The sequence below is a fragment of the Stenella coeruleoalba genome (genome assembly GCF_951394435.1).
Source record: "Stenella coeruleoalba genome assembly, chromosome: 1".
Lineage (NCBI taxonomy): Eukaryota > Metazoa > Chordata > Mammalia > Artiodactyla > Delphinidae > Stenella > Stenella coeruleoalba.
The window spans coordinates 104,552,813-104,576,556 of record NC_137169.1 but is presented as its reverse complement, the minus strand read 5'-3'; the positions used below and the strand labels follow the sequence as shown (position 1 = coordinate 104,576,556).

Genomic DNA, 23,744 nt, shown 5'->3' with positions numbered 1-23,744 from the left:
TTTGCCCGGCAGCACGGTGGGAGAGGCTGAAGAGCTCAGTGCCGGATCCCAGGGTTCTTGGGGTGCTGCTGGGGGACCCCCAAGCCTGAGACTCAGGCTCCTGGAAGGCCTGGGAGGCCAAGCCTGGCTGAATCATACTCATCCGGCGGCTTTTCGTTATTCTTTCTGCATTTGCTGCGCGGATAGCTTCCTCTCCTCCAGGCTGGAGGCCCATCTGAGGGGGCTCCCACACTGGCCTTTCTTGCTCTCCTCCTAAGAGGCCCAAGGTACATTCAGGACACCCTGCAGTTGTCTCCAGCACCAGAGCACATCCAACCGTAACAGCAAGAACTATGATGGATTCCTCGGTGGTCAGGCGGGGAATGTGGCCTTTCAGAGGTCCAACAGGCCCTCCCTTCTCACCCCAAGGTGGAAGGACCAATGGGTGTTCGTTCTTGGGGGGTCTGTGACACACCGTGTGCTCTTCTGCCCTAGGCTTTCGGGTTTAGACCCTGCTCAGAGCCTGGGTGTCGGCAAGGCTTTTCTGCAGGGGCCTGTCGGTCTGTCGTTGGCATCTGGGAGCTGGCTCTTTCCTGCCTCTTCGCGCTGGGATAGAAGCGTCTGGACCAGGGCGTTGGGGCGATAGGGCTGTGGCTCGGCCCGTCGTCCGCGAAATCCGAGACCTTTTTCCAGCTTGGCAGGATCAACTTCTTGGCCCCTCTGAACTTGCTCTGTGCTGGGCTAAGCTCGGGGTCTCCAGCGGCCCGAAACCGGTAGCGGGTGTGGGGAATCAGAATGGCCAGAAGTGTTGGGTTTAAGTTCCTTAGAAATCCCTGACGACCACACTGTCCTGAAAGATTTTTTTTTTTTTGAAGGGTGGAGGGAGGATCAGTGGGGCGGGGAGAGCCGGGCTCCCGAGGTGATCGGATTTAAAGGGAATTTTGAAAAAGCTCCTTCTCCACTGTCAAAGTTCCTGGCTGCCCTCTCCCAGCCCCTCTCGGCGGGTTCTCCAGAGCAAGCGCCCCAAGCAGGCGAAGCCCGGCTTAGCATCCACGCCGAACAGCAGGAGAGCATTTGCTGCGTGCGGGCCCAGTCGGGATCCGCCTGAGGAGCGCGCGGTAAGCCGGGTGTCCCACCGCAGCCCTCTCGCTTTGAGGGCGCCTAGTCTCCTTCTCTACCAGGTAGAGCTGGAAGGACGAAGCGATTTTTGTATTTTCAATTACAAGACCTCGGATAGTAACGAGGCTTTCTTGTTGTTTCTTTCGTTTTGCCTTAACCAGAGTCGCTTAGAAATCGTTCAACAGGAAAATAAGAACCTGTGTAGCGAAACCCCGGCGGAACTAGCAGATCTAATAGCATCTGGGGGGCAAGCGCGAGATTGTCAGAATCTTTTTCTGGCGTATTTGGACAGGTTGACCTTTTGTCAGAGCCTCCCAATTCCAGATCCGTAATTTAAATGACTCTGCGCTTGCAGCGTCTGTGAGACCTAGCAGATTTGGGAGGAAAAGGTATGGATGTGGGACTTGCAGGAGTTTGTAACGGCACAGATCAGACCTCGACTTTCAGCTCCCCTCCCTTCCCCCCCCCACCCCCCCGCCCCACGAGGAACCGTGGGGGACTGGGAAGCCAGGAGTTAAAGTCGGCCCAGGAACATCCCGGGGACAATCCGCGCGGAGCCTTGGCCCGAGCCTCAGTCTCTCCCTTCCTCTCATTGGCCGGCGCTCTCAGGGTTTCTCCTGTTCCCTCTTCGCCATTGGTCGGGGGCTTTTTTTTTTCCCCTCAGTCTTTCTCTTCCTCCCCCCTCCCTCTCCCTCGCCCCTCGGACAGGAGCGCACCGCCTGCCCCCAGCTCCTCGAGAAGGGAGGAATTTAGAAAAAAAGGTTTCCCAGAAGTTTGGATCAGAGGAAGGACGGGAAGACCACGGGAGGAAGAGGGAGAGGGAGGAGAGAAAGGGAGAGGGAGGAGGGAGAGAGAATAAAAAAAAGATGAAGTCCAGTCTGCACAGCCTGTGAGCGCCTGCCCGGGTGGGTGGGAAGCAGGACTCGGGCGCTCATGCAGCGAGCGGGTAGCGCTCGGGGCGCTCTTTCCTAGGGGCTGGGGCAGCCAGGGACGTCGGTCCGAGCCGGCGGCGGAGGGCGCAGGGGAGGGTGCCGAGGACCCGCAAAGCCGCCGCCTCAGTCTCGACCGCCTCGCCGCCGCCTCTCCCGGGCCCGGCCCGGCGGGCGCTCGGAGCGTGAGGGCTCGGGCTGCTCCCTCTGTAGCGGGGGCGAGCGGGGGCCGGGGTGCGGGCGGCTAAGATGAGTGAAAGGAGAAGATCTGCAGTCGCCCTGAGCTCGCGAGCACATGCCTTCTCCGTTGAAGCCTTGATCGGCTCAAATAAAAAGCGGAAGCTGCGAGACTGGGAGGAGAAGGGGCTGGACCTGTCCATGGAGGCGCTGAGCCCCGCGGGCCCACTCGGAGACACGGAGGACGCGGCCGCGCACGGCCTGGAGCCTCACCCGGGTGAGTGCGTAGGGCCAGAACACGGGAGGCGGGCGGAGAAGGGACGCCGGGCGGCCAGCGGGCGGGGAGAGTGGCGAAGAGGAAGGCCCTGGCGGTGACGACGTCTTGCTCCAACCCGGGTTTCTTTTTCTTTGCGCAAATGCCTTGAGCCTTCCCCAAATTCGCCGGAACCAATTTGGGGAAACTGGCCTGAGCCTTGCAGTTTCGTCGCCAACCTCAAGCCGGGAGGCCTTCTTGCTCGCATCCCTTTCTCCTTCTGGGAGCAGAATGCAGTGTTCACGGTGCCCGCAGCTGCTGGGGCTGCAGGCCCCTGGGGTTAAGAGGGGCGCCGATGCAAGGCAGTGGCGGGAGCGGAGAGGAGCTGGGACTCACTTCTGAGAGGTCCGAGGACTGGCACGGAGTTCTCGGTCCGACACCCCTGTGGGAATTGCCCAGTTTGTCCCATTTAGCCTTCAACCTCGGTCCTTTCCCTTTCCACACCAACTTTTCTGGGACTCAAGTTGTGTTTCTCCTAATGCCCGTGACGAGGGAGCATAATTATATTTCTACTTAGTTGGCATTTGTGGAAAGAGGAATGGATTTTAGCCCGCTTACCCTGCGCCCTGGGCCACTCTTCAGGGCCCACATCTCTGCGTATTTGTGGGGATCAGTGCAGCAACGTGTCTCGGATCTGTGCGCCTTCTATGCACGTTATATACACACAACACGTAAAACAGCGGGCGGGTGTCTACATCAGTACTTTAACAGAACCCTAGGAAGGGGGGAAAACAACGTTTTGTATTAAGTGCCAAGATTTCAACTGTGCAAAACACAGGGGGAACAGCTGTTGTCGGAAGAATTTTGCCCGCGCGCGCGCGCGAGCGCGAGCGCGCACACACTCAACGCTCGCAGCGGCTTGGTTTAGCGCTTCAGAAAGTTTCCGTACAGGATTTCTAAAACTTTTCTGGAGGTGCTCCTGCTGACCAGCTAGGGCTGGAGAGTAGATTTGGGTCAGAGCGCCGGCAAGTCGGAAGGGAAGGGCTGCCCGCAAAGGGATGGGGCTGGCCGCAGGCCCAGGAGCTTGGGGACCCAGCTTGGGGCCCAGGAGCTTGGGGGCTGGAAAGCTGGCCGACCCAAGGAGAGACAGCTGTCGCTTACATTTTCTCTTTCGGCAGTGACAGTTCAATTTCCATGCTCCTGAGGCTAATAATAACGCGATTAGCGGGTGACCTGCAGAGACAGAGTTTGATGAATTCTCCGTGTTCTTGCGGCCGGTTACGGTATTTGGGTTTCGTGCTGGGGAATTATTTTTATTAGTCGATGAAAAGAAAATTAAAAGGAGATTTATTTCGTCTGCTCAAGCCTTTCGTTGTATTTGGATGCGGGTGCCTGTCCACGCGGACCCCTGTGTGGGCAATCCAGAAAGGAACGCATGGCTAATGTGTGTTTCCCATCTCTGGCCAGACCCTATTTCCTCACCGTACTTATTTGTTGTCAGAATCTCGTTTGGGCCTTCACACAGTTTAGTGGAAGTTTTCTCAGGCCTTATGACAACTCACGATTGGCGATGTAGTTTATTTTATTTTCCCGATGGTGGAAAAGGCAGAAGTTATCTAACTGAGTATGGCAGACGCCCTGTCCTGTCCACGGGTACTTTTCTCTGGGAGGGGGGTACAGGTTGTAGGGAGCCCATGTAGGGTCTTATGTTCAAAAGGACCAACATGTGGGATCATAATGAGACTCAACTGGCAGTTTTCTTTCCGCCGTCCTTCTCAGAAAATAATGGGGAGAAAAAAACGAGGATTGGGGACAAGGAGAGACCAGTCCAGGGATGTGAACACGAGAACCTGGCATCCAGAATGCTCTTTCCTGGCTCCCGCGGGATGGGGGTAGGGGGTGAGGACCTAACATAGAACTTTACATAATAGAGAGGTCAGTTGACCAGTTCTCATTACCTTTGTCACTTTTTTTTTTTTTAAAGAAAAAGATGGGCGTTTGGGTTAGAGAAAACGAAATATGTTTGTGGGGCAAAGGTCTGGTAGGAGGAAGAAGCCGGAAGTCAAAAGCACTCGCGGGCCCTCTGCGGAGCCAGGCTGCGTGCAGCTGGGCCGTCCCGTTGTGGGCCGAGGGGATCTCCAAGTTGGAGTTCCCGTAGTGGCCAAGACTTTCTTTTGAACAGGACGAACAGGATGTAGGATGAAAAAATATCTTTCAGAAAAAGCGTGCTCTGATGTGGAGACTTGGCAGTCAGGAGAGTGGAGCAGACAGAGCTTTGGACTTTGAGCGGGGTAGTAGAAGGCACGCCAGGGCTTGGAGTTCCCTATAGGCCTTTCTTTTTGTCTTTAATACAGCGCCCTAACAAATACAAAGGCAGAGCCACATTTAATGGTGTGTGCATGGTGTTGGAGGCGGGAAAGGGGGTGCGGGCGACTCCATTATGCCCAGGGCCGAGTCTCTAGCCGGCTGGGCCTCAGAATTATCATTAAACTTTCTTCTCCCGATTAGGAGAAGAGGGGGCTGGACCCACTGCGTGGCTCGCTGGCCCTAGGCCGAAAAGAAGTCAGGAACAGAAAAAAACCCACAGCGACAAGAAAAATATTGCCAAGGGGCTGGGGAAGGATTAAACAAACACACACATACACAGGCCACCCGCCTTAGAGCAGCCGTATTTATCATTCTCACCATACCCTCCCTGACTGGTACCATCGTTTTCAGCCCTCCCTCAAAATTCCGGGATCCTCAGACAACCGAAGGGTCCGATTTTAATGCTTAAGTTTTTTTCAAAGACGTGGCTTTTTGCTTTTTCACAGCCCGTTTTCCTTTCGACGTCTGGACAGAGCTGGCTTTAGTTGGCGCCGAGCGCCCGCAGCCTGGGGCTCCAACCTGCATAAGCGGGGGGACCAGCCTGGCCTGCTCGCTGTAGGCCCTCACACATCAGAGGACACACAGTATGTATTTCAAAGATTTCCACCGAGCCTGGTGGGCCCAAAAAACCCTGAGGCCCTCCGGGCCTTGGAGAAGGCCCTGAGAAGGGCCTGTAAGGTACCGTCATTTTTACACCCGGGCCAGCGCTCCAGTCTTTTGGAGAAGCCGCCAGCACTCAGCCTCTGCGGGCTGCGGAGGGTCTCAAAACCGGTCTCTGAAAAGCCTGGCTCTCGGGTCGGCTTGCCCCCGCCTCTCACACAGCAGCAACGGAGGAAACTTTCGAGCCAGGATCGCCGGGAACAGCTGCTCCGGCTGCGGCCTTAGAAGTATATTTCAGGCACGCGGCGGCGCCATCTGCGCTCGGACCGCAGCCCCGGCTCCACCCGGCTTCCCCAGCTCGGGTTTGGGTCTTTCCCGCCCAAACCCACAGCCGAGTGCGGCCGAGGCCCGATCCCCCGCGGAGAAAAATGATTTAAACCTTCTGCGATGGGATTTTCCCCCTCCGGAGCCCGCGGGCCTGAGCTTCGCAGCCAAGGCGCTCGGCGGCCTAAGGAGGTGGCGACGCACGCGGGTGGGCACACAGAGCAGGCACACACAATAACGCGAGGGAGTCACGCACTCCGCGCACACGTGCACACACGTCAGGCGCTCGCCTTCTCCCAGGCACCCGGCTGCGCAACCCCTAGTGAAATGAGACAAGAAAATTCCTCGCAGTGCCCCAGGCACTTGCTTCCTTCGAGTTAGCGAGACCAACCGGTCACAGGAATTAATCTGCCGGTTTACGGCTTGTTTGCTCAGAGTAGAACTCCAAGATTTTAATCCTGACATCACCCCTCTACCCACTCCCAACCCCCCAATACGGGAACGTTAGGGTCAAAACGGAAGAAGTGACTCTTCACTGATGTTTAAGTAATGGAGAAAAGGCGATGAGTTTGAAGCCAGTGGGGAGAACGTACTTGTGCGAGGCAAGCACCAGCCAGGGCGCAGGCTGGGGCGTGGACCGCCGTGTATGGGTATGCGGCGCTCTGGGCAAGACGCCAAGGGTCTTTCTCGGGTAGAACTCCGGCTCCTCGGCGGTACGTGCGTCCCGGCACCGATGCAGGCCTCGAAGTGCCGGGTCTGCGCCCTGCGAATAAGCCAAGTGTAGGACCTGATGAACGTGCCCAAACCTCCCGGTTGCCAGGTCAAAACGGCCTTCCGCGGTGGCTGCCTCTTTGGTCAGTGACCTTGTGTCACGATTCTGAAAGGGAGTGAAGGGGTAGGCAAGATCTGAATGCCTTGTAGGCCGGTTAAGGATGGTGGTTTGCTGGGGCATGACTGCCAAATGCCTTTTTCGCGCTCTGCTTCGACAGTGGCTAAATTAGTGCCTTCTGGATGTACGGGGCTGGGAGAGCGCGCCACAATGTCCCCCGCGCGGTGGGGAGGGTTATGGAGACATTCTGCATAAAGCTCCGGTCCTGGAGTGGTGGCACGATAGAAGCCACTCGGAAAAAGGAGATAATTCCAACCCATTCTGTCCCATAGATGGAGCAAACTGCTCGAGGGCAGTGGGGAGGACAGGGAATGCGGAAAACACTGGTGCCCAGAGTTTGGACTGTGTTGGAAGAAATGGAGTGGGCTGTGGTTTGCACCTCTGCAGGTCGCTCCCATACCCCCCTCCACCTTCCCCGGGGGGTTCAGAAACCCACGTGAAGCGTGTGGAAGGCGTGCGCGCGGGTGGGACGGGTTGCTCACGTTTCTTCGCTACTCGGTGCAGGGCTGCCCCTTTGCCCGGCTGGCTTCATAGCCACCCCTACCCCTCGGAGACCGTTCCGAAGAGCACAAGCCTAAAGGGCGGCGAAGGCTTTCCTGGACAGATCAGCTTCCAGCCTCGGTGCGCAGCGATTCTGAATTCGCGTCTTCTACGGCCCACCCAACGCTCTTTCTTATTGAATACTTTATTTGGTTTCAGAGCTAGCCACTTTAGGTTTCCTGATTTTATAGATAAAGCTTCCAGAAAGAAAAGTTTACGAGGTGACGTTCATGCAGGGGGAAGGGGGAATTAAATTTCTTATGGTGGGGCTCGGATTGAAATTATATTGACGCATACCCGCTGCCGTTTTCCTGTGCACCTCCACCCCATTACTTCAAATGGTATCATGAACATCTTTTAATTATTAAAGAAAATTTGTTTAACATATTTAGTTCATATACTCGGCACGTGAGGAGTAAGTGAAGAATGGTAGGAAATGCCTGACCTGGGAGCCAGTACTAAAATGATTGGGTATTGGTGGTTTGTGTTCCCCCGTTTATTTGTATAATTCCTTGTGTGGATGAGAGTTTAATGGAAGCAAGTCCCTCATCATTAATCCTTCATGTTGGGCCACAAAGAGGGAGGGACAAATACATTTTGGCTCAGAAGACAACTATTTTGTTCGTCTAAACCTCTCCAAGGGCATTGCTAGTATTAAGGAGTGAAATATTCCAGGTCTGTGACAATCCTTTTCTCTATTGCCAAAATTATAATATTAATAAGATGAGAGCACTTTTTTTAAGATTCTTATTATGGACTCTAGTAGGAGTTTATTTCTCACACCTGGGAGAAAAATGATTACTTCTTAAATCTGGGAGTTTCTTCTCTAGGTGACTGTAGATTAAAAAAAAAAAAAAAAAAGCCAGGCTGAACTGTGCAAATTCCACAGGGATAAAGAGCAGATTGGCATTTCACTTTCCTTTTTGGAAATGCAGAAATCTGTCCAATGATTATTCCAGGGGTGTAGCTGGTTATTGCTTTCTTACTCCCAAAAGATAAAGTAGTTAAGCATGGGGAGAATATTTAAGTGGTTTTCTAGTTTTAACCTTTTGGGATATTTTTCCACAGCGGAAAGTAGGGAGCTGGTGGAACATGGAATCTTTCCCCCTTCTTTCTCTCATCCCTATGGTTTATTTTTGCTTTGCCTTTTCTGGTTTCTAGTGAGCTTTGAATTTTATATGTGCATGACAGGGATACTCAGGGGTCTGTACTGGGAACAGCAATTAGCAAATTTTGAAATTAAGGTCTGTTTACACTTCTTTGGGCAAGGATAATTATTAGTTAATTTAAGTGAGGCCCTCACTCTAAGTGTCAGGGTGGAAAATGAGACTCAGTAGGGAGGACTGGAGGTGAAATGGGAAGAGGTGGGGAATTAAAGCAACTGGTGACGACAAATCAACGTTTATTCCCTGCCATTAATGGCTTCACTTTGAGGCAGGGCAGGACGTTTTTTGCTGACTACAAACTGATGATGAGCTTTTGATACCGGAGGTGAAAATAGGCCTTGTAAACACTACTTTTTATTCTGTACTTTTAAAATCAGCCAATGTCTAGTTCTGCCCGTTATACATAAGTATATACAGGATATTTAAAAAGTATTTACACAAGTGTATGTGTTTTATACACAAATTTATGTGTGAGCTTTAAGTTCTGAATGAGACATAGATGAAGTTGCAGAGAAAATAAACTGCTTTTGTGTGTGTGTGTGTGTGTGGAGCCAGTTTAACAAATAGGGAACACCTAAAATCTGGGGGGCAAGAAACTTTGTCATCTCTAGATATCACTTGACAATTCAAGAGTATCCCCAGACCTGAAACTTCTAGCTATTGGTGTTTTTATTTAACTCTCAAATTGATGATTTTGACTAACGCCTAAGAGAAAACAGCAGAAAATGAGACTGTGCAGATGCAATTTAAAAGAACGAGGAGAGTGGAAATTTTTCTAAATTTGGCTTTTAATTTTGTGAATAATGCCATCTTCATTTTGGATGGACAGAAGCTGCCTTGTATTCTGAAGAGTAATTTCATGTTCTTCCATGAAGAGAGCTAACGGAACAACTAAGAGGAATCTGGATAATAATAATGGTTAATAGAAATAGTGAGAGAAACAGTGTGATTTGGGGGAAATAATTTAAGAAGATAGGAAATATATTCAACATCTTGTCCCTATTTGTTCTCTTATGTTTTCTACAATATAGTTGCTGAGGTTCAAATTAGCTGTTTCCAAATTGCCACACACTTTAGAGGATTACAGCAAACAAAACACCAACCCCTGATTGTGGATTGCAGAACTAATCTCCTAATATAGCCTTCGTTTAAAAACCAAAATGCTACAGATAACAGTCGAGTTCCCTTTACAAGGATCACTGGAGGTCATTACACACCTAGACGGATCCTTGGAGTTTTAACGCCTAGTTCTCCACCGGGTGAACCGAAATTCTGACCCCGAACACTCCCTGCCTTTCTTTACTGTCCCGCAGCCCAGAACGTGATGTCAAAGCCCCAGACAAGGGCTCGGAGTGCAGTTCGCCCCCCTGTATTTCCCCTCCCTCCTCACTTCCCCTCACCCCGACCTGGTCCCCTCCTCCAATCTCCTACACACACGTTGGTAGCTCATTTTTTCACCCCCTTAAAAAATTTTCAGATGACGTGTCACCGAGGAAGGCATTGGGATTGCATCTCTTTTCATGAAACCATCCCTGGGAAACCAGGGCCGCTCGGGTGACCTTCACGAGTCGGCGAATTGGGCCGCGGCTGGGGCTGCCCGCTTTCCGTCCCTCGCTCGGGTCTCGGCCGACTCGCCGGGCGGGAGCGGCGGCCGGGCCTCGGGGAGCGCGGCCCGCGTTCCTGCTCCGGCGCTCGGGGCTCCGCCTGGCCGATCCGCAGGGCCGCGTGGGCCCAGGGTTAGCGCGGGGCCTTTGAAACCAGTGCCGGCATCCTGAGGGATGGTGGGTGCTTTTCTCAGCTCTGTTTACATCTTGGAGAAATGCGGGGACTATGGGGCTAATTAGGAAGGCTTTGGTGAAAGATTGCCGTCCCCCCTCCCACAAAAAAAATCAGGGGAAAAAAACCCCAAACCAACCTCAAATCAGACAGCACCCAAGGATCTTACACTTCGCGCCCTGAGGGGAGTTTGAGCTTTTGCTTTTATCAGACTGAACAAATTTTTGAGGAATCAAACTCACTTCAAACATTAGCAATTAGAAACCAAGAATCCCTCGGCTTGTCGGATTTTTAATCTCTAACCATTTCCAAATGGGTAATTCTAGGGTCAGTCAATATCACAGGCAGTCCATTAAAAAGGAAGGTCATTTTGTCGGTTCGAGACACACATGATCCCCGAGGGTGTAGGGCTCATAACCGCAGAGATGTCCCCCTCCCAGAAACCCGGCATTGCCCACCGAGACAAAGGGACAGCAGGCAATTGTTCTTTGCATTGTTCTTGGAGATTTAAAACAATGAAGTAATGCTTTTCTTAAAAAAAAAAAAAGAAACCACCCATCTTTACCAAGCAGATTGAGAAATGACTATATTCTGTAAGAAGCCGGCCAGACGGCTTCCCTTCAAGAGCTCAGCGTTAGCTGAGAGGGAAGTCCCGCCTCGAGGCATCCTGGCCCCAAAGCATCAATCACACCAGGCCCCAAGGGCCCAGAATTTTAACCTAGGGGTTAGGTGACTTGGGTGGTTCAGGCCTTATGTTTTTGCTTCTGAAAAATAAATACTTGCTTTTCACAGTGGGGAGAGGCAAGCACTTGGGCCAATAAATGATTGTGAACGCAGCAATGCTTTCCCTGGATGTGACAAATCTTCCTTAATTCAGAAGTCTAATACTTTGATTTCTTTATTTGTTTGCAGCAAAGCTGGGGAGGGGCTAGGTGTATATATATCTATATACCTATGTGCTATATAGGAAAAAAAGGATTTAGAAAATTAATCGTATATGCAAGCTTGCAGAGGAATACTGAATTGTAAAACGTTTCGGAAGCCTTAATTGCTTATGTGGATATCTATGAGTCTTCACTATGCTACAGAGCTTTCAACACAGGCCCTCGTATTCTAGGTTATATCCATGTATTAAAGTAGGAAGAGGGCTATACTCGCTTAAATTAGACCTAGATGCTAGTGCTAGTTTTGTCATTAATGTTGGAACCAGGGATATTTGTTTTAATGGAGGACATATAAATGTTGAAAAAAATGTTTTAAAGTTGTTTTATAGTAACTGATGAGGCCATAGTTCCTGGCTTGTGAGATGCAAGAGAGGCTTAAATAACACCTGAAGCCCATTAGCTGTAAGATTCTGTGATCTTGTTATCGTAAAAAAAATTTTTTTTTCTCCTGATGCACTGTGGCTATCACTTGACTCATCCCTTACTTTGTTTGAATGAGGAAAGTTTTACTGCAGTTGTAGAAAGTAACAGTAATAGCAACACAAGGCCAAAAAAAAAAAAAAGATTTTTACAGCTAGAATTAAGAGCTTCCATAAAGCTCTTGAAAAGTTTTTAGATTAATATCACATGTTCAGAAGTCCTGGATCAGTGATTTCTAGTCTTTTGTGTCTGATGTAATCTATTGTTTGTGTGAATGCCCAGGACCCTCCTACTAAAAGAGTTCTATGGCATTAGTGAATTTAAAGGAAATATAAGTTATTTATGCTTTGAACATTTTTTTGTGCCATTCTCAGAAATAGCTGGAAAAACTCTATGGATTTGAAGAATGAGAAAAACTTCATCGCTGGTAAACTGAATTGGTGGACCACCCTTCCCACCTGCCTCCATCCCCCCCAAATCAGTTGCCCCTCATTTCTATTTGAGCCTAATGGAAAGCACTAGTAACTATTTTCCATGTCCAGTCTGCTAAGCCGAGATCTTGATCTGGCAGAGTTGTGAGAATGCTAAAAGGATGACTTAGTAACAGGCAAAACGCTTGTCAACAAGATAGATCAGAAGACAGCTTAGCGTTCAAGACCTCTCTATTCATAGCTGCTGAACTTGAGGGCAGGGTCAGACAAAAAACTGGGCCCAGGACACACCTAAGAGGGTTTCTCATGTTTCTGTCTTGTGGGACCTTATTTCCTTACAGACTGGTACAACTGGGCTTCAAAGCCCGGTGACAGTTCCCCACCCTCAGTTGATGCCCCATTCTCTGCAGCCCCAGCCCCTGTGCAGACCTCTGTCATCATGGAGCTTGTAGATTTACTGGTCATCCTCTCTCACTACTGCCCTATAAACTGCTGTGGGGCAGGGATGTTGTCTTCATTGCTTTTGTATCTCTAGAGCCTGACACAAGTGGCTGACACAGAGGAAATACTTAGTAAATGATAAAAGTATAATGATAATGATAACACAACAAGAACAATGACAACAAATTTATTGAACACTATGTACCAGCCACTGTGCTAAGTTTTATATATATATACATAGATTCCAAATGTAATATGTAACAATTATATATATATTCCAAATAATAATATATAACAATTGTATATATATGTATGATTTCCCAGAACACTCTAATGAGATAATTACTCCTATTATCATTACTATTTGTTACAATGAATGGATTGTAGAATGGTTAAAAACTCAGGTTTCTGGGGTTAAACAGCTTGTGTCTGAGCCCTACTTCCAACACTTGCTAGTTGTATGACCTTGGGCAAGTTACTTAATCTCTGTCAACCCCAGTTTCTGCATTGGTAATAATAAATGTATTCATCAACAGGTGTTTGTGAGGATTAAATGAGATAGCGCGTGTTGAAGGAACAAAGGATTTAGCACGGTGCCTGTTATTCCTATCAATTGAATTGACAGTGATTACTTACCTTAGTGACCAGTTTAAATAAGAAATTGTTGCAAATCGTAATCAATTGTAGCCACCGCCCCTCTCCCCCAGTTTTTTGCTTTAAATGGGATGTTTGGGACTTGGAGTGGGATCTGTACTTGGTGGATAGTGTGTGGCTGGAAACAGAGTACAGGCTTTGAAGCAGGCATGGCTTAATCAAATCAAATTAAACTTTGAGAGCCATTGCTATTTAGGGTCCCACTGAGGCAAAGAGCCAGCACCTGAGTGAGAACTGACGGGCGGGGGAGAGGGCTTCCAAGGGTGGGGGTCAGCCCCCTGGCGTACGGTAGGAAGAGGGGGTGGGCAGAGGGTGGAGCTACGGAGCCTCAGCCTTACCGGCTCTTCAGGAACTCAGCTCTGGCAGCAGACAGAGGGGCCTTTCTGGATGCAGGAAAGTGGAATAACATGAGCGTGTTTCTCTTTGGTTAGTTTTTGGAGCCTAGAAATCCCCCCAAATTCAGGTTTTATTGTATAGGAAATAAAGAACATTCATTTTCCTAAGGCTTTGTTTGTAAAGCCTGTATTCTGATGGACCCCCCCCCCCCCCCCCAGGATTCTGGGCAAAATGAGCCAGTTGCACCGATTAGCTGAGGCTGCAGTGAAGGAGTTTTAGGTGCCCTTGGTTGAGTTCAAAGAAATGGAGGTGGAGGGGAAGGGACTAAATGAAAGGAAAACCTATAACCAAGCTGACTGTTCAGGAAGAAGACACTGGGAAGTCTTTTTCCAGGGAAACAGCAGAAGCTCCAGCCATTCTGTTAGAACTCACATCTGGCTGCACAGTTTTGCACCGTTTTCTTCCTTCCAGAAAACGGAAGGCTGGATTTGATCACTTTTTTTTTTTTTAAATAGTCACACCCCAGACTTTGTTTATATTGATTCTCCACCACAGAGGGAGAAGGTGCATTCCCAGGGAAGAGGAACAGAGAAAGGATCTCTCCCAAGCCCTCCCTCCTTCAAGGAGCCCAGGGCCCTTCACCAGTAGCACTCAGGTCCTGCCTGGCCATTCAGAGGAGGGAGCTGCTTTGTCCTGGCTGGAAGGCAGGTCTCAGTCTTCAAAATAGACTCTCTGCTCCACATTTTATCAGATGTTTCCATACTTCCAATCTTACAAGCATCATATTATCTCAGTGTCCCCACAGCTGCTAACCATAAGAGCTTTCATGGCTAGAGGGTACCAGGCACTGTGCTGATGGTCGTACATTCTTTCATTGTATGCACCCAATAGTCCTTCAAGGGAGGTAATTGTTTCCCCATTTACACGTGAGGATATTGAGACTCAAATAACTTGCCCACAGACACACAACTCCAGTTCACTTTAGCTGGTGTGGCCAGAATTTAAACCCAGCTCCATGGGGCTCCAGTCAATGTCTTAACCACTAGACTGTACTGCTCCCCGCTGCGGATGACTCTTCAGTGCTATGGAGAGAACTTTGAACTTTCGTAGACGGAAATTTATGCTTGCTCTCCATGCTGTCCCCCCAAACCAATTCTTAAATCATAAATGAGAGAGAGCTCATTTATAGTTTCTGGGTCTCTTTCTTTCCTATGGTTGTTAGTCCCTGTAGCCCTAAGGTGCCTTCTTCATACCTGCTGGTAGAAGCCGCTGTGACAGTGATCACAGGGTGGAGTTTCTACACCCTGGTTTTTGGAACGGGGCGAGTGCAGCCTTCCCAATGTGACTTGCTTTTCTTTGAGTTTCATGCACAGAAATCTTAGTGTCTGAAATATTGATTTCGACCTAAAGCCTCCTCATCCTAAATCCCCTCATGCAGTGAAATAAAGGGGAAACGTTAACTGCTCTGTTTCACCCATTCCCTTCTCCATTCACAACGGGATGGATGGCATCTCACTGGTAATTGATTCAAAATGGAACGGCTTAGGAACGTATCAGTTGCAGTGACGAGCAATTCGTGCATTTCTAAGTACTGCTGATTTTTTCGAACTCAGCAATCTCAGCTGAAATCCCTTTGCCGTGGATTGAATTTACAAAGGAGGAGATTCTGATTTCCACAGTGGCTTCTTTCTAATGCCTAAGGATTAGGAAACTGCCTTGAGGACCCACAGCAAGTACACTCACTCTCAGAGTCATGGCTTTAACTTTAACCTCTGAGTGACTGCTCTGATTCATTTATTTTGTAACAGCTCTATTAGAGCAGCCTAGTTCCGTATGGGATCAGTGATTTGCAGAAATCTCGCATTCCGATAAACACTTACACTCTGAGCTCCTTTACTCCTCTGACCCGCTTTAAGTGGTTGTGATCTCAGCAGTGAGTTTCAGGGAAATTAACAATGGGTTTCAAGTTTTTGGTGGACCTGTTCACTGTCTTTCCATCATTTCCCACCCTCTCCTCCACTCTGAGTAACCTTCCCCACTTAGGAAGTCTCATGCCTCCAACAGGGATTTGTAGAAAAGCTACCCCCACCTCAACCCCCGCTTTCAGTGTGTGGACTTTAGTATTACTGTATTTCTTTGCTGTTTAACTGTAAGGTCTATCATATTCTTGTCTGTTGTACACAGTGATAGGAAAATGGCTTTTAGAAGCTAAAAAGAGAAAGATGTAAAGTCAATCTCTGTTTTAAAGCTTTACTTTCTCCTATTGCCCACCTCACTCGGGGCAGGCAGCGACTGACGGGATTTGATATGTTCTTGCAGCAACAGAAGCATATGAATCTCTGGGCCCGTTTCCTTGCTCGAGGAACCCATGTGGAGCCAGACTCTTGAAGTGTAGAGTGTGACAGAGGATGAGATGAATGCTGCAGTCTTAGGTGATTTACTGGATCTCATCCATGAGATCTGTCCATTTAGAACCGCTGCAAGATATGAAACCAGCCAGGCCTTGGCCAGTTCAATGTTCCTTTAGTGTTCAGAGCACTGGTTGTATGACCAGCATTAGTCCTGGGAACATTAGATGCCATCTGCTGCAACTGTGCGTTACCCAGATTAGACTGTGACATCACAGAGATTTAAGGCATCTCTGTGATATCCTGACTGGGTGGTAGGTACGGCAGAAGGCACCTCCTACAGACACAGGACAACCTGACTGCTGTGCGGGTGAGCAAATAGTAAACCAAGCCCTGGAGAGTGTGTGTGTATCTGTGTGTGAGTGCGCGCGTGTGTGTAGGGAGGGCTGGGTGGGACGGTGCCTGGGGGATGTTACGGAGAGCTCAGTGTAACGGTTCCCCAGCCTGTGTGGGTGAGTTTGTTCCGGATGTTAACATTTTTTCTTTGGGGCTTGACTACATTCTTCTCTTTCTTTGCCTGTTTTCCTGCCTGTCTGTTAGGCCTCCACAGCTGCGTGGCTCATCGCTGGTGAGTGTTGAGAATGACAGATCTGGCTTTAACGCAAGGGCAATTTGGGGGCATGTGTATAGGTAGATTTTGAGGCGTTCTCATCCAACGTCTTTCCTAAATTTTGAGGATAATTTTTGGTCCATCATCTTGCCAGCTGGGTACCAACCCTGTGTTGCCTTGGATGGCCTCTGTTGGGGAATGAGCATGAAATTCTAAAGAAAGCAGACGGTCCTTCATATCCTAGAAGCAGAAGAAACTGGCTGGTGTGGGCAACTAAGACAACAGGTGGAGGCCAAAGAGGCAGCCTTGCGCAACAGTGAAGAGCATGGAGGGCGGGTCGGGGAGACCAGACCCCTGCACATGGTTCTGGCTGTGTGACCTTGGGCAAGTGACTGACTTCTGTGCCTCCGGTGCGCCCGTGTAAAATGAGGGTAAGGATACCTGCTGCAGAGCTGTTGTGAGAATTAAGTGAGATAACAAATGCAAAGTGCTTGACACAGTGCCAGGCCCATGGAAAGTGCTCCGTATTACCATGCTCATAATGATATTTTTGGTAAATTTTGGAACTCAGAAACACTTCAGTGTTCTTATGAGAAACCTTTTGGTGAGTGTCAGATAGGGTTGTCCCAACCTACCCTTCTTAGCTTATCTCCACTGCTTGTCCAATTCCCTTTACACAGGCTGACTTAAAAAAAAAATTGACATACATATTGTGTAAGTTTAAGGTATACAGTGTGTTGATTTGATACATTAATATACTGAAATATGATTACCACCTTTTGTGGTCTCAGCAACTTTAAGGTATATAGTACAGTTTGCTGACGATAATCACACTGCTGTGCTTTAGATCTCCAGAACTCAATTATCTTCTAACTGCAAGTTTGTACCCTTTGACTAACATCTCTTTAATCCCCCCACCTCACACCCTAGTAACTACCATTCTACTCTGTCCTATGAGTTCAACTTTTAGAAATACAACATATAGGTAAGATCATACAGTATTTGTCTTTCTCTGACTTATTTCTCTCAGCATAATGCCCGCAAGGTCCGTTCACATTGTGGCAAATGGTAGGATTTCTTTCTTTCCCCTGGCTGAATAATATTCACACACACACATACACACACTTATATATATACACATATATGTATGTATATATATTTATATTTATATATCCATTTCTTTATCCACCCATGGATGGTCACTTTATTTTATTTTTTATTTTATAATTTATTTTATTGAAGTATAGTTGATTTACAATGTTGTGTTAATTTCTACTATACAGCAAAGTGATTTAATTATACATATATGTACATTCTTTTTCATGTTCTTTTCCATTATGGTTTATCACAGGATATTGAATATAGTTCCCTGTGCACGTAGTGTGTTTATATCTTAGCTGTTGTGAATGATACTGCAACAAACATGGAGTGCAGATCTCTTTTTGGGATACTGCATTTCCTTTGGACAGAGGCTAACTTTTTTTTTTTAATTTTTTTTTTTGCGGTTCGCGGGCCTCTCACTGTTGTGGCCTCTCCCGTTGCGGAGCGCAGGCTCCGCGGCCATGGCTCACGGGCCCAGCCGCTCCGCGGCATGTGGGATCTTCCCAGACCGGGGCACGAACCCGTGTCCCCTGCATCGGCAGGCGGACTCTCAACCACTGAGCCACCAGGGAAGCCCCCAGAGGCTAACTTTTATTGTCCTCCATGCAGTTGCTCCTGCTCTTCCTGTCTCGAGTACTTTTCTCCTTCTCCTTCCCTAAAATTTCTTTTGAAGAAAGTTTATCCTACTTTCAAGACTCATCTTAAGCACCTAATATAAGAGAATTATTCCAAGATGAAAAAGAATAATTTGATATAAACGTTCATTGGCATGATGTACACATTCAAACATAGGATGACCTCAGAAGAAAACCACATATATCCATGCAGAGCTTAAGTCCAATTTGGATATTGCCATAGGGAAGAAAGTTCTCAGACGTCACCAACATTTTCTTCACTTGGAGTCCGCTATAGGGAACTCCTCTTTTTTTTGGGTTCTGTGTTCATGTTATTTTATTTTTTTAACATCTTTATTGGAGTATAATTGCTTTGCAATGGTATGTTACTTTCTGCTTTATAGTAAAGTGAATCAGCTATACATATACATATATCCCCATATCTCCTCCCTCTTGCATCTCCCTCCCACCCTCCCTATCCCATCCCTCTAGATGGTCACAAAGCACCGAGCTGATCTCCCTGTGCTATGTGGCTGCTTCCCGCTTGGGAACTCCCTTTTAGGGGCCTCTCTGTAATTTCCTCTCAAAATGGTGCCAGTGTGCATCTGTGACTTTATAGTAATCAGGGAGTCTCAGCTAGGTAAACTGCAACTATCAAATGTGAAGCCAAGATGGTAAGAATACAGAGGTTCCCCACTGCCCATCATCATCGTAAAGCTCCTCTGAGGGGAGGTCTTCACTGACTAATCTGATTAGACCATTTATGAGCAAGGTTCCTGCCCTGCCTCTGGCTTCATAGAATCCCTACAGACTTCGCGTTGCCAGCAGGAGAGTAATTTGAATTTAGTTCTTTCTTTTCTTGGCAGCATATACACGTGTTATCCTCTTGTTGTCCTATTAGACTGGATTAACCTGTAGACTCTCGGGCAATTGATGTCTGTAGCCAAGGAGGCAGTGACTTTGGCTGTCTCTCTTGGTTCTGTGGCCATCTCTGTGCACATGCACACACGTACGCTCTCACAGTGCTTTTGATCGATCTTCTCTATGCTTTAAAATTGGTCACAGAAGAAGGGACAAAGTAGAAGCCTGTAAAAGTCAATCCTTTGTACCTTTCTTATGACACTTAACACATTTTGCCTTGAGTGTTAGCTTTTTGGAGGGCATATTTGTTTTGTAAGACTGGAAAACCCTGCAGAGCACTGTGACTTTCTCCTCTTCGAATCCCTGTTAACTCTTCATGAACATTTGCTAAACTGAATCGGTAGTTGTCCAACTTTAGTGAGGGGTATGGTAACCACTACAGCCACTTTACAAATGATTTGGCTTCCAGATGGTCCTGGAGGCCCAGCATGAGGTGTTTGCCAGTTGCCTCTAGATGTGATCTTGCACGTGTGAGTTGATATCTCTATACTCTGAAGTCTGTATCTCTAATGGAGATAAGACCACTGGATTTTAAGAAGGAAAGAATCTCTAATTGCCCCATTAACAAGAAGTTTTTGTAGCTGGGATTTGGCGAATGCTGTCTGCATGGAGTCTATTTCAGAGCTCTCTCCTGACCAGGCACTAGCATTTGGAAGCACAATTAGTTTGTGGGAATAACTCTGCCTCATCTTACCCTGTTTGTTTCAGGCCTTATGTCCATGGCAGCCTCTGTTTTCTGCCCAGCAAGGGAGAAAATGAAAGAGAATAAAAGGCAATCTGAAAATCCCCAGTGTCAAACAGAAGTACAAAAATATCTCCAAATGAAAGACAGATTGCACAAGTTTGCCTGAGAAAGTAGAGTTGTGTTAAGCTGAAGCAGAATGATAGAAATTCTTCTGGCTGTTTCTTCCTATGAGCCGTAGGAATATGTGAGTGAACTGGCAGGAGGTCCCAGCTCAGGGCTCAGCCCCATGATGGGAAAGAAGGTGAGCTGTCAGGAGGAAAAAAGAGAAAACCCTCTGAAACACAAGGTAATCTTTGAGGAAGATGGGGGGCTGAGGGATGTGTGGCAGCTCTGAGAATGCTTTTCAGAACCGACACGGTCATAAAAGAAGAGTCAGGGACTGAGATACAAAGTGCCAGGTACTTTTTGGTACCTGTCAAATTACATATAAAATCAGTGGTCTGATTCAGATTGTCAAGAAGAAAAACAGCCTTACTTTGCTATTTCCTTTCGTTCCTTATGCTCTGCCTTACTGCTGTGTGTAGCTGGAACTTACTTTAGAGGAAAAGGCTCTTCAAGCTTGTCTCTGTTTGGGCTCTTGGTTACCATGCCCACGTTGGTGGCTGACTGCTGGGACCAGCCCAGTATCACTGTGGGTTCCGCAGGACTGGTGGCTTTCAAGCCATCACTCAATTCTAAACACAGCAGAAGGGAGACAAAATTACATGAAGGCTGACAGACCTGGGATGAGTTGATGCCTTGAGTTCCAAGTTGTGGGAAAAGAGAGCTTCTCCACCGTTTATATGTAAACAGCAGGATGACTCTGAGTCTGTCTTTCTCTCATTGAATATCTTTGATCCTGAATTGTGAGGATACTTCAAGATGAGCTTGTGGGTCCCTAAATGTTAATAGCCAACAGATTATAGGACGTGTTGAATGTCCTGGTGTCTTTTGGGAGTCCACCATTCCAACTTAAGGCTTATTCTGAATCCTGTTTAGAAAGAGAATGCGATCCAGGAACTCAAACTTAGGAGGGGTGCACATGACAGCTCACCAAGATCTAGTTGTCGGTCATGAAGTATCCTGTCTCTGAAGGACAGCTGGGGTCTTCAGACGCTGAAGTGCAAAATATTATCAGCACCAACTTTTCTAATATCTGAATAGTCTCTGTAAATAAATTTATGTTTAATTTTACCCAGTGGGACTTATTGCTAGGTCCTGCTATACCTCACTTTCCACCAAATGTGTACATAGAATCTTTGGATGATAAACTAGCTTTTCAATGTGCAAAGAATGTTTGTTATTCTTGGTGATAGAGAGTGAAATGCTATGAAGGCAAAAAAAAAAATCCATTGATAAAATGAAGACAAATTCCTATCACTTTGGTAATGCCAGATTTTCATATTCCAAATTTGCTAAAAGTAAGTCATATCTTCCTGTAACAGATTCTGTACTTTTTGTTTGGCCTTGAAAATAGACCCAGGGCTTCCCTGGTGGCGCAGTGGTTGAGAGAGTCTGCCTGCCGATGCAGGGGACACGGGTTCGTGCCCCGGTCTGGGAGGATCCTACATGCCGTGGAGCGGCTGGGCCCGTGAGCCATGACCGCTGAGCCTGCGCGTCCGGAGCCTGTGCTCCGCAACGGGACAGGCCACAGCAGTGAGAGGCCCACGTACTGCAAAAAAAAAAAAAAGAAAGAAAGAAAAGAAAATAGACCCATTTTGTATACTTGATGACTTGGATTTTACCTTCTGCATTGCAAAGCTCACAGATTCAGTGTATTTCTTTTTGGTTTTTTTTCATGATTTTTTTTTAAACATGCAGTACTGCTTTCTTATTTTTTTAAATTTTATTTATTTATTTTTGGTTGTGCTGAGTCTTAGTTGCGGCAGGCGAGCTCCTTAGTTGTGGCTCACTGGCTCCTTAGTTGCAGCACGTGTGCTCCTTAGTTGCAGCTGGCAGACTCCTTAGTTGTGGTATGCAAACTCTTAGTTGCGTGTGGGGTCTAGTTCCCTGACCAGGCATCAAACCCACGTCCCCTGCACTGGGAGGTGGATTCTTAATCACTGTGCCACCAGGGAAGCCCCAATGTATTTCTAACTGAAAATAAAAGTGTCTATTTTCAGGGAATTTCTTTCTTTTTTTTTTGCGGTACGTGGGCCTCTCACTGTTGTGGCCTCTCCCGTTGCGGAGCACAGGCTCCGGACGCGCAGGCTCAGCAGCCATGGCTCACAGGCCCAGCCGCTCCACGGCATGTGGGATCCTCCCGGACCAGGGCACGAACCCGTGTCCCCCGCATCGGCAGGCAGACTCTCAACCACTGCGCCACCAGGGAAGCCCGCCTACTTGGTTCTTTTCATGACACCACACACTAAACAAGGTTCTGCACTAGGGCTGACTGTCCAATGTACCTGAAGGGTACTTTACTGGGATAGATTCTAGGGCCCCAATCCAAATACTCCTTTCAGAAGATCTGGATGGGGATGAGGGGGTGAAGTCTGTGTTTTAGAAAAGTCCTCAGATGATTTTGATGGGCAACAGGTATGGAAACTAGTGTTCTCTGCCACTGTCTTTTCATTGGTAATGCCTAGGAGACAAGGGACTGGTTAGTGCATGTTTGGCATCTTAAATGAGTGCTCTGGACCCTGTATTTTAAAAGCAATTGTACTAGTTCTGCCGGCACCCAAATAAATGTCATAACCGAGAACATTCATTACTGTAGCAAGGACAGAAAATTACTTTTTGTTTTAATAGGAATGACTCGTGGCTCTTGAAATAACGTGGGGCAGTAAGTAAGATCTGATTACAGGCTCCCTAGGCAAATGAGGCTCAGGATGTCTTTCTGGTTGTGGCAACTACGACTTGTTATTTTATAGAGGTCATGGAAAAGGAGACTCCTTCAGGGTTTTAACATTGGCAACAGAATACCATTCTGGAAGTGAATTAAATTAGAATTAAATTTAATTTTATGCAGGTTAACTCAGGGAGCTCTGCCCAACAGTTGCAACTCTTAGAATGATATTTAGACCTGAATGAAACATCAAGTTGAATATAACACATGTTGGAAAGTGAAACATTTGGTTAACCATTTCTTTTGTCTACATGACTTTAAACAACTGCTTTGTCTATTTTATCTTCTACTTGTCCCTCTCCTTCACTTAACTGATGGACGGGATCCACTGAATTGGTGGGTGAACTGCTGTTTTGATGGAATACAGCTATGTCTGTCAAGCATCTGGAGAACATAGCCCTGAGCGCGATGGTGGTAAAGATATTATTTGAAGTTATCTTGATTGAAATATTGCCTAATAGTGCTGCTACTTACAGGTCATTTCTTTAATTTTTACCCAGTGTTCCTACCACTGTGAAATCTGAAATGGCTACCAATTATGGGGTCATTTTTTTTTGTCCTTTAGTTTTGAAATTATTCAATGAGAGGCTTGACTAAATCCAAACAGTATTAAACAAATATGTTGGTTAACATTCTGATACCAAAAATTACTCCGAATCACTTGCAGATTCCTTAACAAATAAATGTGTAATTTGGTGAGCAATTGTTACTGGTCTGTATATCTTGGTATTTGGTGAGTCAGTATTTGGAGGTTGATTCTGTAAGTATCACAGAAACAAATCCTTTTGTTTTTCTCCAGTGGCACCTCTCCTGTACCTCTAACAGAATAGGGTAGTGACAATATTGGAGTACAGTTATTTGTTCACATATCCCCTGACTAGACCTGGCCTTTCCTGTACGTCAGGAATCTGTCTTTATCTCTGTGTCTCCAGTCCTCACACCACCCCTGCCTTGCACTAATACATAATGATATAATAATAATAAAATAATATATCTGCGTGGCAATTAATGAACTGATCTTAACTTTGGGTTTTGTTTGTCTGATTGACTGTTTTGACTAAACCAAATGGCTAGACAATTCAGTCAAGTTGCTGGCTTCTCACGCAACCGATCACCAGGGTAATATTGCTAATATTTTATAGTTGTATGGTAGTTTGTTTTCTCAGAGCAGGAAAATCATGATAATCTCATTTGATTCTCTCAAAACCACACAAAAGGGAGCTACTAGTCATC

The 23,744-nt window shown here is 47.3% G+C and overlaps 1 protein-coding gene across 1 annotated transcript in view; it reads left to right on the top strand.

Moving 5' to 3' along the window:
- The first annotated feature begins 1,958 nt into the window (after nucleotides 1–1,958).
- TBX15 (T-box transcription factor 15) overlaps nucleotides 1,959–23,744 on the top strand; it is a 102,463-nt gene continuing 80,677 nt past the window's right edge. Inside the window, exon 1 of the mRNA XM_079941426.1 lies at nucleotides 1,959–2,481. Within this exon, the coding sequence (XP_079797552.1) occupies nucleotides 2,277–2,481 (205 nt within the window). The 5' untranslated portion in view covers nucleotides 1,959–2,276. The remainder of the gene's footprint in view (nucleotides 2,482–23,744) is intronic.